At 47.3% G+C, this 19,140-nt stretch overlaps 7 protein-coding genes across 7 annotated transcripts; 3 read left to right on the top strand and 4 right to left on the bottom strand.

Moving 5' to 3' along the window:
* Positions 1-424: 424 nt before the first annotated feature.
* N7525_001481 (WD repeat NOL10/ENP2 family protein) lies at positions 425-2,673 on the top strand (the record flags this gene model as incomplete). Its single annotated transcript, XM_002557872.2, has 2 exons — positions 425-641; positions 698-2,673. The coding sequence occupies 2 exons, from the start codon at positions 425-427 to the stop codon at positions 2,671-2,673; spliced, it is 2,193 nt and encodes a 730-aa protein (XP_002557918.2).
* Positions 2,674-3,767: 1,094 nt separating this feature from the next.
* N7525_001480 (phosphotransferase family protein) lies at positions 3,768-5,297 on the bottom strand (the record flags this gene model as incomplete). The annotated part of the gene is made up of 2 exons (XM_061211917.1): positions 3,768-4,588; positions 4,658-5,297. The coding sequence occupies 2 exons, from the start codon at positions 5,295-5,297 to the stop codon at positions 3,768-3,770; spliced, it is 1,461 nt and encodes a 486-aa protein (XP_061071143.1).
* A 603-nt stretch (positions 5,298-5,900) lies between these two features.
* On the bottom strand, positions 5,901-6,166 carry N7525_001479 (uncharacterized protein; the record flags this gene model as incomplete). The annotated part of the gene is made up of 2 exons (XM_061211916.1): positions 5,901-5,909; positions 5,969-6,166. The coding sequence occupies 2 exons, from the start codon at positions 6,164-6,166 to the stop codon at positions 5,901-5,903; spliced, it is 207 nt and encodes a 68-aa protein (XP_061071142.1).
* Positions 6,167-7,758: 1,592 nt separating this feature from the next.
* On the top strand, positions 7,759-8,601 carry N7525_001478 (uncharacterized protein; the record flags this gene model as incomplete). The annotated part of the gene is made up of 1 exon (XM_061211915.1): positions 7,759-8,601. One exon carries the CDS (start codon positions 7,759-7,761, stop codon positions 8,599-8,601), a length of 843 nt encoding a protein of 280 aa, XP_061071141.1.
* A 590-nt stretch (positions 8,602-9,191) lies between these two features.
* On the top strand, positions 9,192-10,193 carry N7525_001477 (uncharacterized protein; the record flags this gene model as incomplete). Its single annotated transcript, XM_061211914.1, has 1 exon — positions 9,192-10,193. One exon carries the CDS (start codon positions 9,192-9,194, stop codon positions 10,191-10,193), a length of 1,002 nt encoding a protein of 333 aa, XP_061071140.1.
* A 3,096-nt stretch (positions 10,194-13,289) lies between these two features.
* Positions 13,290-14,457, bottom strand: N7525_001476 (uncharacterized protein; the record flags this gene model as incomplete). Its single annotated transcript, XM_061211913.1, has 4 exons — positions 13,290-13,574; positions 13,637-14,123; positions 14,178-14,238; positions 14,292-14,457. 4 exons carry the CDS (start codon positions 14,455-14,457, stop codon positions 13,290-13,292), a joined length of 999 nt encoding a protein of 332 aa, XP_061071139.1.
* A 1,555-nt stretch (positions 14,458-16,012) lies between these two features.
* Positions 16,013-17,631, bottom strand: N7525_001475 (uncharacterized protein; the record flags this gene model as incomplete). Its single annotated transcript, XM_061211912.1, has 2 exons — positions 16,013-17,511; positions 17,610-17,631. The coding sequence occupies 2 exons, from the start codon at positions 17,629-17,631 to the stop codon at positions 16,013-16,015; spliced, it is 1,521 nt and encodes a 506-aa protein (XP_061071138.1).
* Positions 17,632-19,140: the final 1,509 nt, after the last annotated feature.

The following is a 19,140-nucleotide window of genomic DNA, read 5'->3' as shown; positions in this document are numbered from 1 at the left end:
AGGTTGCATGGTCCGTGGCAAGGAGTGAAAGCGCATAGCAGAGAGATCAACAAGCAGCGAATACATTAGCTGATTGATACCATGTTGAACGGGAAGCGATCAACAAAGACTGGGATATCTCGCGCAACACTCTCACTCAAGTGAAACCAGCGCACCAAATGAAACAGTAATGATTTCAATCACAAGGCTTATCGCATGAAGTCAACAGAAAGTTGGAATGCGTAATTCCGGGGGACGTTCGCCAGGGACACTCGGGCCAATCACCAGGCCCGTTTATCACGTGATCGCTATCAGCGGCTTTTTATCGCAGTTTTTTTTTTTATCTTTTGCAGGTCTGCTTTTGCCGACACCGATACGTTGCAAATAGGTTGCAGATCAGCTCAAAACAACTGGCTTAGCCTTCATTGCATCAGGATATACCAGCATGAAGCTGTCCAACCCGTCCGAGGTCCCGGTATATACCATCTCGGGCTCAGACAGTGCTCGTCCACTTCCCGAATGGCTTGCTAGACGGCGAAAGCGCAGCTTGAAAAATGACCCCGAGTATGCCAATCGGGTTGAATTACTGCAAGACTTTGAATTTGAGGAAGCGAGTCACTGTATTCGAGTCAGTGAGGATGGAGAATGGGTTATGAGCACAGGTTCGTACTACTGATCCCCATATTTTATGCGCATACCCTAACACTATTGCTTGTAGGAACTTACAAGCCACAAATTCACACCCACTATCTTCCGCAGTTATCCCTTTCATGGGCACGTCATACAAGTTCGCTCAACACCACATTCATCCTTTTGTCCTCCGATTATACCAAGTCCCTCCATCTCCAGTCTGACCGATCCCTTGAGTTCCACACTCCCTCAGGCTGTCACTATACCACCAGACTCCCCCGATATGGACGTGATATTGTCTATGATCGACAGTCGACTGAAGCGCTTATTCCTGCAGTCGGTGTTAATCAAGATGGCATGGGAGAGGTGTACCGGTTGAACTTGGAGTTGGGCCGATACATGCGGAGTTTTGATATTGACGTCGGAGGTGACGACTTCACATCCACGGGCGGCGGGACCCTCCAAGGTGGAATCAACACAGGATCGGTCAACACCGGTGCTATTGCGGAGGAGAGTCACAATTTGCTGGCCTTTGGAACTTCACTGGGGACAGTTGAGCTATGGGATCCTAGGGCTAAGGGACGCGCAGGTGTGCTGTCTATGCCAACACAAGTTGGAGTACATGATGAGCGACCCGAGATCACAGCTCTAGAATTCAATCGCTCCGGCATGAGCCTTGGAACTGGTTCGTCTAATGGTCTCATTCACCTCTACGACTTGCGTTCGCCCGTTCCGTTCCAGGTCAAGGACCAAGGATACGGATTCCCTATCCACACTCTCCAATTCCTCGAGCAGTCATCTGCAACACAAGCTGCGACCATCGAGCCCAAACTGCTCTCGGCCGATAAGCGCATCATCAAGCTCTGGGATATCGAAGATCAAAAACCTTGGACCTCTGTTGAACCAGCTGTGGATCTCAACTCGGTTGCTTGGTGCAAGGATAGTGGAATGCTCCTCACAGCCAATGAAGGCCGACAACAACACTCGTTCTTCATTCCACAGCTTGGCCCTGCGCCGAAATGGTGCTCATTCCTGGACAACCTGGTTGAAGAGATGGCTGAGGATCCAAATGACCCCAGCGCGTTCAAATCTGCTCAGTCCAGTTCCGTCTGGCCCGGCTTCACGCTTGTGCCCAGTGAAGAGGTCGCCAAATGGGATGCCAAGCTCATCAAGGCAGGCGGAGAGCCCATTGACTTGGCATCATACATGCAGTCAGGAAAGATGGTACCTTACTCCAAGGGCTACCAAGTATCGAACTTTGTTTACAACTCTATTACTGGGTTGTTCCCCGACACAGAAAATCCCAGAGCGAAGAAGGTGGCCGAAATTATGAACAAGGAGCGGGAGAGCCGCATCCGCGGCAAGAAGAAGGTCGCTGTCAAGGTGAACAGGAGACTGGCCGAGAGGATGCTCAACGCGGAGGAGAAGAGGGAGCGCAAGCATGCCAAGCGCCTGTTGGACGGCTCTGGCGACCAGGAAATGGTCGATGCTGCTGCAACCACTCCATCCGAGGACAAGAATGTGTTGGGTGGTGGCCGTTTCGCTGCGCTGTTCGAGGACCAAGATTTCGCTGTGGACGAGACTTCACGCGAATTCCAGTTGCTGAACCCCAGTACGGTCCCCCAGGCCGCTGCCCCATCAGCCTCGAGAAAGGAGCGTGGCTTGACGGCAGTCGAGCAAGAAGCCGTCGACGACGTCCCCGGTTCAAGCTCCGACTCCGACTCCGACAGCGAGGCGGAAAAGCCCGCGAAGGCGGCAGCTTCCAAAAAGATATCTTCTGCAGACTACAAGCGGACGAAGCGGCCTCCGCCTCGTATGCAAGTGTCTTCTTCGAATCAAGCCCACTCCACCCGGGACCGCTCCTTTGGCTCCCGTGCGCAGAATATGAAGTCGAGACAAAAGCCTGCGCGACGGGTCGGTGTGGTCGGCGAGCAAGAGATCAGCTTCAACCCGGCCGGGAAGCCGAAGCGCGCTGTCCCCGAAGTACGCTACGACAAGACCGACACATCGTTCAGGGCCAAGGAACGCCGCAGTGCTTCTGGCAACACTTTCCGCAAGATGTAATATGTCTTGTCATTCTTGGCCTTTTACTGTGCCATTTCCTTGACACCATACAACCTTGTCTAGCCAAGAGGTTTTCCCGCCCAAGGTCTACGAACCAGAGCATGATGCTCTTGGCCTTTCCGCCTTCCACTCATTGGGTAGAGCCTACTTGCTGACACAGCTGTCCGCTTCTGGCTGAACCATTGCCGACCACAAGTGCCAATCTCATTGGCAACCTCTATTGCCCATGTGCAATTAGGCGCTGTGTGGCCTGGTGCAGTGTTGATCCCAGGGCTGCGTTTTGTTTGAACTTACGGCAACTTTCTCAATACCCGATTAGCACACTATACCAACATCATAGACAGCCTTGGTGTGACGCCCGAGAATTCAAGCCTCTGGTGCACATATTTTGAATGACCACTCTGTATTTTAATGTCTCAAAAGCGATGCCAACAATCTTGAATATCATTCAGCTATTTTTTCAGTTTGCTCTTCATTATACCTAATAGTAGAACTTCTAGCCCGGAATCCACATGCATACAAGTAGAAAAATGCAAACTCATACTGGACATCCTTTTAGGGCAATTGTCTATATATAGGTTCCCATTTTCTCTCTTCGCATCTTCCCATTGAGCCCCCGAGAGGAACTTCTTGGGTACTACTCAACGTAATTGGTGTGGTGACGGCTGGCTGGCTGTGGTCTATCGACCCACTGCTCTTTTCGTGATGCTCGCTTGTTCTCTTCTGGGATTACAAGTTTGGTAGTGTTTAGCTGCGCTTCATATATAGTTCGTAGGGGTCGCCCTCCTTGTATATAAAAAGGCGCCTATGACTCATTACGATTCTACCATGGCACGGAAGTTACACCGGCTGCTCTGCGCTATCTCGTGCAGCTTTTGTTCTTGTAACAAGGAACAAGATCTTGGTGTCGCATGCTGCAACCAGGCAGGAAGATAGCCTATGCCGAGGCAGTAACAGATCAGGAAGAACCTCCAGTCTGATGTTGAACCACGCATATGGTTCCTTAGTAGCTGAATCAATCAGCTGCAACCAATAAGAAGATTTCCCATTCCACATCATATGGGTAGATATACTAGGGTTCACCCATGCAACGATTATTCAACGATATGGCGGCATTTTGAACTCGAAGGAAATCCATCGACAGCCACAATAAAGTCATCCCTCGTCATCTCGCCACGATCCAGACAGTCTTTAAGCCGCTCAATTTCATCGAGATTTTTGTCATACGCATCCAAGTCTTGGAGCTTGTCAGCCACAAAGTGTTTCACCTCCGGTTTGACTTCCAACTCATTGACACGTTCTCTCCACCACTGATCACTTATGTATTGCCGTAGCTGCATGCAAGGGAAACTGAGGGAGTCGAAGAATCCACTAGATAGGAGCATATGAAACCATATAGCTCCTGAATCCTCGGACCATTTGACAAGCTCTGAGAGTTTCGTACCTGGCTTTCTAGGCATCTTCGCCTCTTCCTTTGCCAAAGCTTCTTTAAAAATGTCAAGACAGTTGAAATATCGCTTAGTGGCTTCGGGGGGGTTGCCATCCTTGAAATCCCACTCTTCATTAACCGGTCGGTCATGAAGAAGCCACCAAGGAGCTGAACCGAATAACTGCGCCGGTCCCGCATACACCCACTCAAGGTCCACAACCCCGACAATTGTAAGGTCTTTCTCGCTTTTCACGATCATATTTGCTGGGCCGAAATCATCGCATATGAGTTTAAAAGGCCCCTTTTCATACGCCACATTCACAAAGCGGGGTATTAATGATTCCAGAATACTTAGTGAAGCATATTTGGCGATAGCATCTAGTTCGCCAGTGATTGAGTTCGGTTGATACCGAAGTTGTTGCCAGTCTTGGTCAATAACGTACTGGAAGTACGCCATGGTTGTCGAGAAACCCTTAGTTCGATCGCCTTAAAAGACCTTTATTAGTAAAAGTAATAAATTGAAGGATTCTAGAGGTACTACGTACCAAGACGTACCAAAAGTGTGGACTCCCCCAGTCTGTGCAATTTCTTGTATCTTCCATGTCAGCGGGCAGGTAGGCGCAGAGTAACCAGTCCTTGGCGTGGGCAAACTTCCGATTCGGTCAAAATTGATCTCGAAAATTTGTAACATGAAGTTCGCTATCTGTCGGTACACAATCTTGAGGTCACTGTCTGGGATTTCCTTGTTGAGTAGCCTGGAGTCGCCTCCAGTGAATACGTTATTCAGACAAACCCCGTCGATGAAGTCCATCAAGATGAAAGGGCCAAGACCCAAAGGATTGCTATCAGCAAGACCCCAGGCTTTGACATCTGGAATAGGAACACTTGTCCTTTCGCGGATGAGAGAAAGAGCCTCCACTTCCATAACTACCTTTTCATCGGCGTACTTAGGGTAAATGCTCTTCACGCGAGGGAAACGGAGTAACCATGTAGTACCGTCCTCAAAGAGAACTTTTTGACCGACATTGTACGAGCCATTCAAGAAGCCACCATCCAGCTGGCAGGGAATTTGTTTGGGGTGAAAGCCAGCTATCCATTCGCAAAGACGCCCGTTTATTCGAAATTTATTGATCTCGTCGACCCAAACGTCTTCTTGGACCTGATGTGAGATATCAAGACCTTGATTGTAGTCCATCGTTGAAGGAGCTTGACTTATAAAAGTAAATGAAATAGGCTGGTGAGTGTGTGAAAATGAAGCTGGGTTAAAGGCTCCTATTTATTGCCGAAATATGGTGCTTACATAATATCTGCATAGACCCGTCCACGGGTGGACCCGTGGACTCTCCCGTGGGCCGCTTCACTCGACCCCACCTAAAAGCAATAGTCATGCGACCACTACAACATACACTAGAGTGCTAAAAATAAATAAATAACTTACTTTTGTTCGTGTGTTATATGCCCTTACTTAGCTACGAATTTGCTATACTCTGTTCTATTTCTTGAAATTGTGGACAAGTCCTCCGTTCATTGTCACAAATCTGTGCCCGCAGCCAGCCCATAGGAATTCTAGCCGAAATTCAACAATTTTGGTCTACGTGTAATGAAAATAGCTCTTGGTTCCGCATGAGTGAAATCGATTGTTTGAATGAGTGTGAGTTATCTCCAGGGTCTTTGCCACTAAAGCTAAAAGAACTAAGTTCCAAGTCACAAAACTGACAGATATCCGTGATTGCACTTCCTTTCCATGTCACAGTTTGCACCCTCTAGTTGACACGAGCAAGAGAGATCGTCCTCAGTCTTACTTGCTCTATTAAAAGTTGTTAGCGACTGAACTTTCCTTTCTTAGAACAATAGGAGCCAACTAACCGTGCCTTCGTTTTTTGCCTTTGCAGCATCGTGCTCCGCTTTGTCCCTAGCCATTTGTGCTTCCTTCATTTCACGGTTTTGCACGCGTTTTTTCTGAGAGGAAATGCCAGCATCTACCATTTGTCCCACCCCGGCAGATCCTGTCGAAGCTATGGCGGCAGTAACAGCCCTGCGGCTTTCTGCATCGTTGTTGGACATATCTTCGGGTTTTAGTTGGGCTTCGCTTTGGGCTAGTCCAGTTCGTGCGCGAAACCGACGTATGCAAGTAAGAAGGTTGAGATAATAACTAAGCAATGGGACTTGAAGAAAAATTGTTGCTGTTGTATTCCGAGTGGGATAGTCGCCCTACTTATGTTCCTAATGCTCTGCTTTTTGGCTCGAGGGATGTCACTAAGACCAGCTTCCTTGCACTATTAGGGGAATTATTTTTTCTACATCTTCATAGATAAGTTGGCCGATAATAATGAAAACCTTGAAGAATTAAATTAGATGATAAATGGATGCAGCTGCAACAGCCACACTCAAGTTTAGCCAGTCAACGAGTACCTACAGTGACTGCCTTAAATTTTTAACACGTCTAGCCCAAAACCCGTTAATTATATAATATTATATAATATACTGCGAGCCAAAAACCTCGGTGCATTCATTCTAAACTAACTAGTACGGCGTATACCACCCCTGGCTCTCAATAATAGCTTCCTCCCGGTTCGGCATCGTCTCAGAGAGATGTCCCAGATGATGTAGCTCTAATTCATCCCATGCCTGCTGCGCTGTCATTACCACTATCTCCTTTGTCGTCTCATCATTATCTATGCAAAAGGTCAGGTCGAAGCTCGTATATCTTAGCTTTCAACAACACGTGGAGGTCCTCAATTGAATTCAAATCAGGCGAATAAGGAGGCCATTCCATAACCTCGATCTGTATCTCAGCTAATGCATCTCATAAGTTACCAGATATGCAGTACGTGTAGGAGCATTATCATGCTAAAAGGTACTAATCGTGCCAGTGCAACTGACACTTCCTTTTTGGTTCCTCTACTTCTACCCTCACTTCCACTTCCAATATCAGTTTTCTCAACCGTTAAAAGAGGTTAGGGATATAATAAGATATACATATAATATAAACGGTGCCCTGATTAGTTGCTTATACTATTTTACTATAGTATAAATTTTCTAGTATATTATACAAGAGTACCGGGTACTATATCTTTATACGATATTTATACGTGGCTTTTTTGAAAAGGTGCGCTGTCTACTTCTATATAATATAGTTAGAGTTGATTTGGTAACTAGTAGATTGATTTAAATAGACTTATATTAAGCTTTGCTTTCTTTATTTTTCCTTTATCTAGTATAAGACTTGAGTTATATCTTATATCATAGTTAAGTACCTTTTGTATATAGTTGCCATGCGAAAGATACGTAATTTGCAAATCTGGGATCTAGTGAGAAAATGGGATCCGGTGGTGCACACCAACACGGGGTTGGTGGGCTTGGCACGATTATACTACTTACATCAGGCGATCAGCTCCTCGCGGAGAGCGCGGCGGAACAGGTGGAGAATATCTATCCAATCACATAACTGGGACACGGACCAACTCATTCATGGCTGGAATGAACTCGCTTGTTTATTGGCTGTATGCAATACGCCACTGCGCCAAATTAACTGTGCTCTCGGATAATCTATTGGTGCTCATTAGTTTTGCTCTTCAGCTTGGTCTAGGGTCGCGTAGAATCCAGGTGCCATATTTTTCTTCAGTTTTCAATCTTTCTCTGTTTCTGTCTTGAGAATGGCGGCCGCACAACAGCTAGATAAAGACCTCAGGAGATTGCTCTGTGAGCTCGCCTGTTCCCTCAGCGGGAACGAGGTTAAATTCTTCTCTGCCGAATGCAAGTCTTGTTTCCAGCGTCTTTCAGTTGATGAAAAGGAACTTTTCAGGCAGCTTTTAGGAAAACTTTTGAAAACCGCACAAGGGGGATTAGTGGCATCTCAGCCATCTGCCTGCTCCAGTACATTCTCCGAAGAGACGATCAGAAATGGTAACGCCGACGAACGACCTATTAGTACCAACACCATCTTAGCGCCTGCATCTCATTCGGCTTCCTTAGAGAGCACCAACGACACACACATCGATTCAGCTGTGGACGTCGATGCGTCTACTGATAGCATACTTACGGACACAAATTTTGTACATCTACAGTCAATAATCCCTCCATTTATCCGTCATTTGCTGGTATTATGTATCGAAACACCCGGTTATTTCTTTACTGCAAGTGAGCCACAGTTTGCTCCGATCCAAGGAGGCGTGCCAGATGCATTCTACAGATTATATCAGAAGGAAGGCTGTCGTGATCTTCTCGAGATTCATCGACGTTTTGAGCTACGCAACTTGCTTTTATTAGTCGTTGATCTTGGATACCACACAGGCGAGAAATGGGAGTGGGGTGCTTTGAATGACCTTCCAGCTGAGATTAAAACCCAATGTCCGCTGCTCAGTCTTACAACACCGGAAATTAAGAAATACCTGGATCACTACGTTCGACTTGGACGTGCATATGATAAATGGGTCCAAATGTTTGGTGATCCTGGCTACCTCATTGCCTTACCATTGATGGTTTCGGAGACCGAGTGAGTCAAAAACTTCCAAATTTGAAGATCGTTCTAACACTTTTTAAGATACACAGGAAGAGAATACTCGAAATGCATACCCGCCGCCATTGATCGGCTTCGCAGACTCGGCATTGACAAAGATGTGGAAGATTTAAGGCTTTCTGAACTAGCAAACTTTATCTCCCAGCAGTTATACACCCGGTCAGATCTCAGAACTGCTGTGAAAAGGAGAGCATCAAAACGAAAGAGAAGTAAAGTATATCGTTCTAAGTCCAAGGATCTAAGCTGATCTCCTATAGAGACATCTAAGGCAAACACGGGAACCTATATATCCTCCGAACCTACGGGTACTGCAGACACGATTATACCCACAGCTCAAGACGGTACTCTGAAACTTTGTTGACCTTTTATCCGCTGCCATTATTGACATACACAGATGATGCTGAAGCATTTCGAACCAATTCTAACGCCCACAATATCTTACCTTATTCCCCACCAACGGAGGTACATACCGGCAACTCAACTACACGAACTTCACGCCGTGTAACAGCTCACCATCAGGCGACCATATATGGTTCATGTAAACCTGTCCTTAAGCGGCAGACCTCGGCTATGGCAATAGATCTTATCAACTCTCCAGAGGTGGGAATCCCTCCTATCAATGGGAACAATTCACGTCCAACGAGCAAGGGATTCCGCAAAAGACCTCGCCTAGAGAGGTCAAGGCTCCTTTCTTTGCCTTCCTCGCAAAGCGTGAATCGAATGCCAAGTCAATTGGAAGTTGCTGATCAAGTATTAAATACTTTCCAGGACAAGCCACCCTTGGACGATAATCTTCCACGGCCTTTCGAAAATCTTACGTCCTTGTCTTGGGACGCCGAATCTCGAAATATTCCCGATGAAGCATTAAATGAGTTTCAATTTGAGGCACTCAGAGACGAAAATCTTGCGCGACCTTTCGAGGATCTTGATGCTGAAGCATTGAACGAGTTATTTGAGTCTCTTAACAACGAAAATCTTGCCCATCCTAAGGATCATGTCTCTGGCCCTCTAGCTAAGGACACCGGACCGCAAAATGTCGAAGAAGAAGCATTGAATGCACGTCCGTTCGAGTTCACTTTCTGTCAGCCTCCTTCGGAGATGGAATCGCGCGACATTGATCATGATCATGAAGCATTGAACGAGTTTCAATTTGAGGCACTCAGAGACGAAAATCTTGCACGACCTTTCGAGGATCTTGATGCTGAAGCATTGAACGAGTTAGTTGAGTCTCTTAACAACGAAAATTTGGCCCATCCTAAGGATCATGTCTCTGGCCCCCTAGCTAAGGACACCGGACCTCAAATTGTCGAAAAAGAAGCATTAAATGCATATCCGTCCGAGTTCACTGTCTCTCAGCCTCCTTGGGTCATGAGATCGCAAGATTTTGATCAAGGATCAAGTTCCTTCCAGGACACCTCGCTTACCAACAATATTGCGCACCATTCTACTGGGCCGGTTTCGGACGACGAGTCAGGCTATGTGGGCGAAGGATCGAATGGCTCCCGTTTTATGACACCTGCCAACATGAGTCACGCTCAACCGACTGGCCATCGTTTCTCACAGTACACGTGATTTGATGCCAATGAAACATTTAATAACCTTCAAAATGAGCTATGTGCCAATTAGAGGAAGACTGGCCGATAGTTCAACATTTCTTTTCTCCCAAATATGAGCCCGCTAAACGATATCATCAGGAGTATTGCTATTAAGGAGATTTTAGCCAAACAAGTAGTGATTTTCAAAAGCAAATAACAATCCTCTCATACAGACAGACAGTTCAATTCACTCAGAATCTACAAGTAGCACAACAAGCTTCGCACCCTCGGGTACCTGAATCCGGGATTTCCGTAAAATATGATAATAGAGATTTACATCCAAGCTCTGCCCTTCAACCCGCACATCACCACTTATTTCTAGAGGAATCATTATTGTGAAAGCTTCTCCAACACCTGATTCGCCTGGAAAAAAGACAAACCCGCCAGTTTTGTAATGCGATCTGTTCCTTGTCGCGTCGGTGTTTGCCTAGAGATAGAGAAGGGATAAAAGTTAGAGATTTGTCAACCAATATCTTTGCAAGGTGATCTAGAGCTCACACCTTAAACAGTTCTAAAATGGCAGCATTTATTGGAGCTTCACAGGCATCTGTTGAAAAGAATCGTGCAAATGTTGACCGTCTTGGCTTCAGCAAAGATTCGGCAATCGGGCGTGCTTCCTCCCAGGCTTGTTTCGCCCCAGATCTGACGTCGGCAGATGTCAATGGAATGACTGATTGATCGGTTGTAGACATTGGTGACGTCCGTGAGAAACGACGTCGAACAGTAGCCGAATATCGATGTGCCGTCGTCAGACTTGATTTTCCTCTCGAAAGTAAAGATAGTAAGAGTTAAAAGACCGATGTATTGATTTTTCTTTTTCTCTTTCTTATCAAACGAATCAATGAAATGTGCTCGGCGAGGCAAGGCCGGTTTATTTAGTGATGCTCTGAAAACATTGAGGGGTCAAGCGGGGCTGCGTGACCATATGAGATGCCTTCGGGAAAACATACCCAACATGAATTTTGTCATCAAACCAGGTGACACGCGTTTTGTGCCTCACTTTTTAGGCTGTGAATTATCAGGGATTCCCACTAGTTAACTATATGAAAGGGACCGGAACTCTGTCATACATGAGGCTCTGGCAACCCCTTCTCACATCTGCTCCTCTAGTTCATGAGTATAACATCGTGTTCCATACATCACAATAGATAGAGTACCTCAAAATGAATTCCATTAATTCAATACTTAAGAGAAGAGGACCACAGCAATCGTATATAGAACAGCAGAGGCCCAAGATTGTCAGGTGCAGCTTTAGTGCTTGGACTTATATTCTTAAACTAGATCGGCAACAGGGCGGACACATATTATCCTGCAAATGGTTTGCATTCGACGTATCCGGTGCAAGGTGCCCTACGAATAGGACATCTCCTTGGAGTCGTAAGGTTTTCTGCTTTTCTGCGCATGACTTGCAAACTATGTGCCTATATAGCAAAGTCACCCAACGGTCTGGCTGCATATAGCAGATCTTGCAGTCCAATTTCCTTAGCTGTGAAAGTTCCTCTTCTACCTTTTGGCTCTTATTCCTCTCCAAATGAATATCCTCTCGACGTATTTTGATGGTCTGTCGTAACTGTTAGATATCATGGTCAAGCGCTTTTCGGAGCTTCTTAAAAGCACGATCCTAGTCTTTTATCAGATATAGAAGAATATGGCCATACGAGGAGCTTATACTAGAGTAGAGGCCTCCTCCGTTTCGGCTCTTTTGCGTTTGCATGATGGTGCTGTGTCAGCCGTATCATCACTGAAGACCGTACTCTCAAAATAAGGGTAACTATAATCGCGCCGAGTGCCCCTTTAAGGTCGTGAGGTACTTGGCTCGGGGTTTAGTAATCTCTCATCATCGGCTATGATAATTGCATCGGAATGACTTGCCATTGCGCCGCTTGTCGCCACTTAGGGGAGGAAAGCCGATATAACCTGGCCGGATGGGAAGAAAAGGGAAAATCAAGGAACGCCGCCAGCTGGGGGAAGGGAGGCCCCTTATATTCCCGAGGACCAACAGTGACGGAGTCAACTCCATGCTCCATACCATCATAAAGAGTCTCCGAAGTCTGATGTCATTAAGAGCAGTCTTACCCCGCAGACTATTCCGCCACGGGCACCCCGTCTCGTCGAAGTGAATCCTATAATGCTTGGCGGTCAGCAACTGCTTGTATTTCAGTTCTCTCATCTCGTGGATAAGTAGAGTTGCTTCACGAGAATTCTCACGCTCGGGCTCGGGATGGTGGTTTTGCCGGGTCTGAGGATCTCTTGGAATATCAGTGAGAATAGTGGCCGCCTGCGTATCGCTTAGTGCCGTTTAGGCATATGCTTCAAGGGCTATAATAGTATTCTCGGGTGTAAGTGAAGGGCTGGAAGTTGGATCCATAACGTTTGCAGTTGAGACTCCGTTATAGCTAGCTGTAATGGAATCGAACGTTCTCCTCGAATGGGAATGAGCGTGATACTAGGGTAGTGTTTTTCATGAAGATGTTGACTGCTTCAATTTCCACGATAGTCACGGGTCTCTCAAAACTGATGCTATGAGCATTTTGTTGACCTATCACTTAGATTGAAGATATACCCTTTCATAGTACTGTCTTGGAAAGACAGCAGCATTCCAACAAGCACCAATTGTTTCCATTTCTATCCGGCTGTCGAATAATCTTCAATCCTACTTCTGGTCTTCCCTTGATTCTTAGGGCTGGATTCAGACTAGATGTTCGTTATTATAGAGCGTAGCGGCCCGAGTAGAAAAACTTCTCTCGCGTTGAGTCACTATTCGCCGTCGGGGACCTTCTTCTGGTCTTGCTTTCTCCAAATACTGTTCGCTGAATCGTATATACTTGATTTAAGTGGGTGACTAAGAGAAGTCTTCGTCGTAACGGGTCGACTTCGTGCACTCTTGCCAGATCATTGTAGCAGCTTCTTAAGACATTCCTGTTAGGAGAGTCACAATGCCAAAATAATTCTGGGATAGAAACGCGAAGCGTTGAAACTAGGCCAAGTGGCTCCTCAGAGCGAGGCTCCATGCGAAAACAAATCCCCGGTCGACCAAGGCACCCTCTTTATGAGCTGCTCCCCATATTCAACTTTAACACAGCTCACCTTCTTCCGAGCTTAGCTGTTCCGGAGGAGTTTGAGGCCGACGACGCTTTCCAGCTCCCGGGCGTAGAAGATTGATAGAGCCCTGTAGTAGCGTCTGCCCTCGCTGTTCTTCTTCGGCGCATGAAAGAAAGTCACAAAGCTGTCTCGATGTAATAGAGATTTCTTGATCGAGACTAGTGAGCCCCCGTGAGAGTTCCTCGGTTGCGAAGTCCCTTAAAGACAGCCGGAGCGCTGTTTCCTCGGCTGGAAGCCCAGAATCGGTCCGAAATGGCTGTAACAGTTAGTATATAAGTCTCAGAAACATCCATGGATCACCGCTTATAGGGTACGTACTAGCGCCTCAACCATAGCGGTCGCTTGAAGCTCCTCCACGCCATCCAAGGTTGTGTATTCCGGTCGCCATACGGTAATAGCCGCTTTTTTAGACCCTTTACAATCAATATCGAGGGCAACCACCGCATTCACACTCCCATTAGTGTCTAGGATGTACTCGTCCGCTAAGTACGAAACCTGTCGACTTTTATACGAATAGCACACCTCTATAATAACACCGGGGTAGCGTGCTCGCCGGTGCTTAAATGATGCGTCTGGCTCCCGCTTGGAATAAATCTGCTTTCCATCTCTTATCTCGTCGGGTATCATGATTCGGGAGGTGGCAAGGTGCTGGACCTCCTTCGCAAAACCAGCGTAGGGTTTCTCTCTCTGCGCGAATTGCTTCAGTTGTCTTGAAATCTCCTCGACTATCTTTGCACAGAAAATATCGTGGAGAGGACATGGCATTCGGATAGTCAGAGAGGAACGACAAGGATCGTAGTCGTACCTATAACACAGCTGAACAAATATGCATTTAATAGAGAAGCTCGGCAGAACTCACCTCACTTTGTCTTCAACGTAACCTTTGAGAAGGTTATCACTATCCAGTACACGCAAAGCTTCTGCATAATCGTTTAATCGAGCCGGTGCTGCCACCAAAACCGTGGCCTCTGACCTGCACGATGGAGCTTAAAACAGTTGAGCACGCGTTGAGCACTTCTCGACAACGGTTTCTCTTTCGTAGGCGGCGGCGCTAGGGGATTTTCTTGGAAGCTCCCTGGTGGAGTAATTTCAGTTGCCATGAGAGGTGGTGTGCCGATAATCCGGCCAGTTCCTGTCATATGGGTTGTTTATGTCGATGGGAAGGGGCTTTACTCGAGAGTCACGTGGTCATAGTTAAGCTGACCCCTTAAGCCCAATCACTGAGGAGGAATATAGTTTCGTTTCTGCGAACAATCGCAGTCCGAGGGCATACGTCGCTGGTGCCAAATGCTATGCGGAAGCAAACAGTCGGATGATCGAAAGTGGGGAAGTGCAGATGCCAAGGCGCGATTTGTAGCAGATTGGACAGCCTTGCTTAGTGCGGTGGCCGCAGCGACTGTTGTATGTTGTGGGTGATTCTCACGCCACTAAGTTGGGACTTGGACTGGACACGAGCGGGCCACGTCAGCGTTCATGGGTATTCAGGGCATTCAGGTGAATGAGCTGAAGGGTAGGGCGTGGTTAGCACAAGGTCGCCCAATTGACATTGCGTTAGAGCTTTCATGGTTCTCAAGCAGGTCACGACGAAACCCAACACAGGTAGGCTTTTAGGGCTGCAGCGAAGATCTGCTGGCGATCTTGCATAGACGTTGAATTTTTCGCAGACTCGATCAGAACGTGTAGGAACGGAGGCCCGAGCGAATTGAATGTGTACGCCTCGATGGCATGAGCACAGAAACATATCCTGTGGGAGAGTATACCCACCAGTGAATCATTATCAGAGGTAATGTGGACCGGGGTTGAGAGAAACTCTGCCAGAATTTCGTGGGCCACCATGGGGGATTTTGGGAGCGACGCAGATCGACGTGCTTCCGTACGTTCTCTGGGAGGACTGGCCATTCTAAAGACTTTGAAGTTTAGTCTTTAAGATGGCTGTGCGCTGCGAAACGACCGTGCTTCCAACACATTTTCCCTCATCTCATTATCGGAGAATCCCATCCCTGAATGTTGGCTAGTAGGCTTCAACCTATGATCTTGGATGTGGTCATCCTTGCTGGTTCTGTCGACCACCCCATTTGTTTGGTTCTTTGTTTGGTGTAGACGAGGGGTTATATGTCTCGAGGAGATTGAGGACCTGAACGAAGCATCTAGAGGAGATGTGAAGTGGCCGACAATTTTTGTTGAAGCAGAGTGATCTGACTCGAGGGCCAGACTGAAGGACGACGACTAAGCCCTGATGGAGCACGATGAGGAGCTCCTTCGCTAGTCTGTGGTATCAGATGTTGAACCAGCAGACTTACAAAAATAGGAAATCCTTCGACTTGAGTCAACGAGGCGTCCTAAAAATGGAATCACGAAATGACTGTATGGGTTTATTTGTCCGCTGAATACCATGGTGATGCGGACATATGTGAAATCATGCAGCTTTACTAAATGTATGCTTCGAGATGTATGTACTCCCTAGCCTGCGGTCAACCATTTGCCGTCCTCCAGGCACTACATAAGATGACTATTCTCATATACCGCCAATTTACCCGGTTTCAAATTTGAGGAACAGGATATGTCATGTGTACTGCAATGAAAACGTAATCGCTGTGCAGCTCCAGGGCTGCAATGAGATGGTCGAGGACAAAATGTAACCACCATGAAATGCCACGAGGGGAAAATAAAGGAAAAACGCCAGGGTATAGATGATCAGAACATAGAACTCCTCTTTTTTTCAAGCTTGGTAGCATTGTTTTCCTCCTTGTGGCGCCGGAACCCAAAGAAACTACTCTTTTTCGTCTGAATTTGAGGTGTCGGCCTCGATGCCGGGAGAGCACCACTGCTGGTAGGATGTTGGTGGAACCCAACGGTAGACTGTGGTCGAGGTTGCGGACGTGGTTGTGGTCGCGACTGCATGAGGTGGGTGGAGGATTGGGCTCGGGGATCCATGCGCCCCTGGAGGTACGGGCCGTTGGCGCCGTGGGGATATTGTTGATGGGATGGACGGGCTGCGGGTTGAGAAGAAAGTTGGAATGAGGATTGAGAGTATTGGTGGGAAGGTTGGGGTCCGGTATGTCGGGGCGGAAGGTACGGCCTGGAAGATGGAGGAGTATGTCGTTGCTTTCGTGCTTGCTCTTCTTCCTTCCCGTATAATTGTTGCAGGCGTTTGGTTTCTTTTTCGACTTCTGCTTCCCGTTGACGCCGTGCTTTTTGTTCTGCGGCGAGAACCTCCTGGGACCGTCGCTCCTCTTCCTGTCTTGCAAGTTCGTCCTGTCGCTTCCTCTCCTGTGGGCCCGGAGATGAGGAGCTCGGGATGCTGAGACGAGGCGGCGATGGCTTTCCACTCATTGATGGCCCAGAAGGTCGTGTCTGTGGGCTCTTCCGATCAAGTCTGGGATCATTGGCTGTGGCCGTCGCTGCGGTTGCAGTTGCCCCTACTGGTTTGCGAGCTTGGTTCGGCCCACCGGGGGTAATATGGAAAGCCTCCTTAGCAGGTCCGAAGAAAATATCTCGAATTGCAACAGTAGCCAGGAGCAGTACAACCTCCAACCCCTTGAAATCCTCCATCTCGACGCGGTAGAGATTGGGCTCGTAAAGAGTCAGCTCCTTCAGTCCCTGAAATAGAGCGACCGTGATATCTGGCTCACGGCTCTTTGTGCGTGTGTCGGGGATCGTTGATGTTTTGCCGTGTAACAGACATGTCAAATCCTTTGACAGCTTTCCATCCTTGCGCCAGCTGAATCTCAACTTCGGAGTAACGTCTGCGAGAGAGGGATCAATCTGTGTCTGGTCTAGCGTTGAAGAGGACGGAACCCGGAATGTCTTTTGCGGCATCTCAAATTCCCACCGGGCTGGTTTGTTCCACGACTTGGTACGATATTTCACTGTGATCTGTTGGTCGGGGTTGTAGAGTTGGATGGTGAACTCGGTAGGGAGGATGGGTTCTGGGGCCGGTACTGAGCCGCCATTTGCTCGTATTGCGTCTGCCGACAGACTCGGTTGGGTCCAATCTGGAGCTACAGCGACCTCGCCGTAGACGACGTCTGGCACGTAAGGGTCGTACAGCGCGACTCCGTAGCGGTTTTGCGATGTTGAGGAGGCGGGGTCAAGCGTGCGCAAGGAGTAAGCAGGTTCGGGGTCATTGCCATGTTGACTATGGTATATCGTGCTGATCTGAGGCTGTTTTGAGTTGTTCTTCAGGAAGAACGCTGTCGCGCAGTCAGTATGATAATCTTGAAAGCCGGCGATGACGTAGCCTGCGCTAGGGGAAAAAAAAGACGAGGCTACGTTAGTCCTTACAACGTACTGGGTAAGTTTTCATCAATCATCTTGTCATCTGGAGTGTCAATTTACAATTCAGCAAGAGACCCAGTTGGTTATATGGGGAACATTGAAGTTATATGTGCTCCGGAGTGAAGTCTGCGCCACGGGACTTTCGTGATCGACACCTAAAAATAGAAGGCCTTATCCCGCTGATTCGTACCCCAATTGAAGGCACCAACATTAAAGCACTTTGGAAATGATATCCAGGATCAAGCTTTACGGGGAAATGTTAGGCATCGGTATTCTGCACATAGTATATGCATGACATCCGGAGTCTACCTAGGTAACTGCCTATATAGCTTACAAACAGTCCCTGTTAGGTAGGTATGGATATATCCATGGATACAAAACAGGTAACCCTAATTAAAAGAATAGAAAGAGGGCATAGAACTGAGGGCAGGAAGATGTCAAATACCAACACAGGTCGAATATATGAATTCACAGGGTATCTCAATCCTCGCGCCAAGACCTGGCCATTTTCACTTTCTCTCCTTTCTTTGGCTTGCCCTCCCGATATGTCTCTCCTCTTGATGCGACGCAGTCTCGCCCTAGAAACAAAAATGCTGTACTTGCACGGTCTCCCTTGTAAAGTGCTGCTTTCTGCTCAACGTGACCAACAAACCTTCTGTATACGGCGCCATAGCCCTGTCGCAGCAGGCTTGTGGAATACATGCTCTATGTGATGTGAAAAATCAGAAAATCACCAATTGCGGATTGGTCGAGAGAAGTATCGACAGCTCTACAAAGATAGACTCCTCCGTAGCGCGTCTCCTTGAAAGGTTTTCCACAACTCAAACATCTTAGTATTGCAGCTCATACACTATGCTATCTAGCTCTTGGCACAGGAGGTGGTAAGGGCCGCATTGACTCGAAATCTTTCAATCTGGTTGATAATATCCCATCTACCCTTGAGTCTCACGATTTACGGACGCGGAGAAGGCGTGGGTGATCCGTAACTAGAGTACGAGTCTAATCTGGATGTCGATGGCCAAATAGAGCAACTCGCGCGAGAGAAGGACGTCAAACTGCCACGACTGAAGATGCTCGAAGGCGTTAATCCTCGTATTCCCGGATTCACTATGAAGGAATAGAAGGGTCAAGATGATCCGGAACACTTCTGGAGAGACCCAGACGACAACAGGGTTGACGATATTGATGACGGCCTTTGACCATTATTCTATGAATCATGTTTGTCGCCAGTCTAACTCTCGCAGTTTTCTAGGACAGATCATTTTGTGGCCATGTAAGCGCTTGGTTTAGGGGAATATCTATACTGCGATTCGGTTAGGACTGGGCCTGAATATAGAGGAGAGAAGGGCTTATATGCGTACTTGGTCATAGAACCTTAAGGTAGGTAGTGTTATATTTGTTATATTAATTCATCGAGGTGTAGCCTAAAATTTATGTTAGCATAGAGGGTCAAGAGAACGACCTAGCTGTGTTTGAGCTCGAGAACCCTTTGAAATAATCCATAAGCAATTAGTTGACGTACAATTATAGTGATTGAATTAGTA

The sequence above is a fragment of the Penicillium rubens genome (assembly GCF_028828025.1).
Source record: "Penicillium rubens strain IBT 27055 chromosome Unknown utg000001l_segment0_segment0, whole genome shotgun sequence".
In the NCBI taxonomy this organism is placed as follows: Eukaryota; Fungi; Ascomycota; class Eurotiomycetes; order Eurotiales; family Aspergillaceae; genus Penicillium; species Penicillium rubens.
The sequence above is the reverse complement of the archived record's forward strand: the minus strand, read 5'-3'. Positions and strand labels throughout refer to the sequence as shown.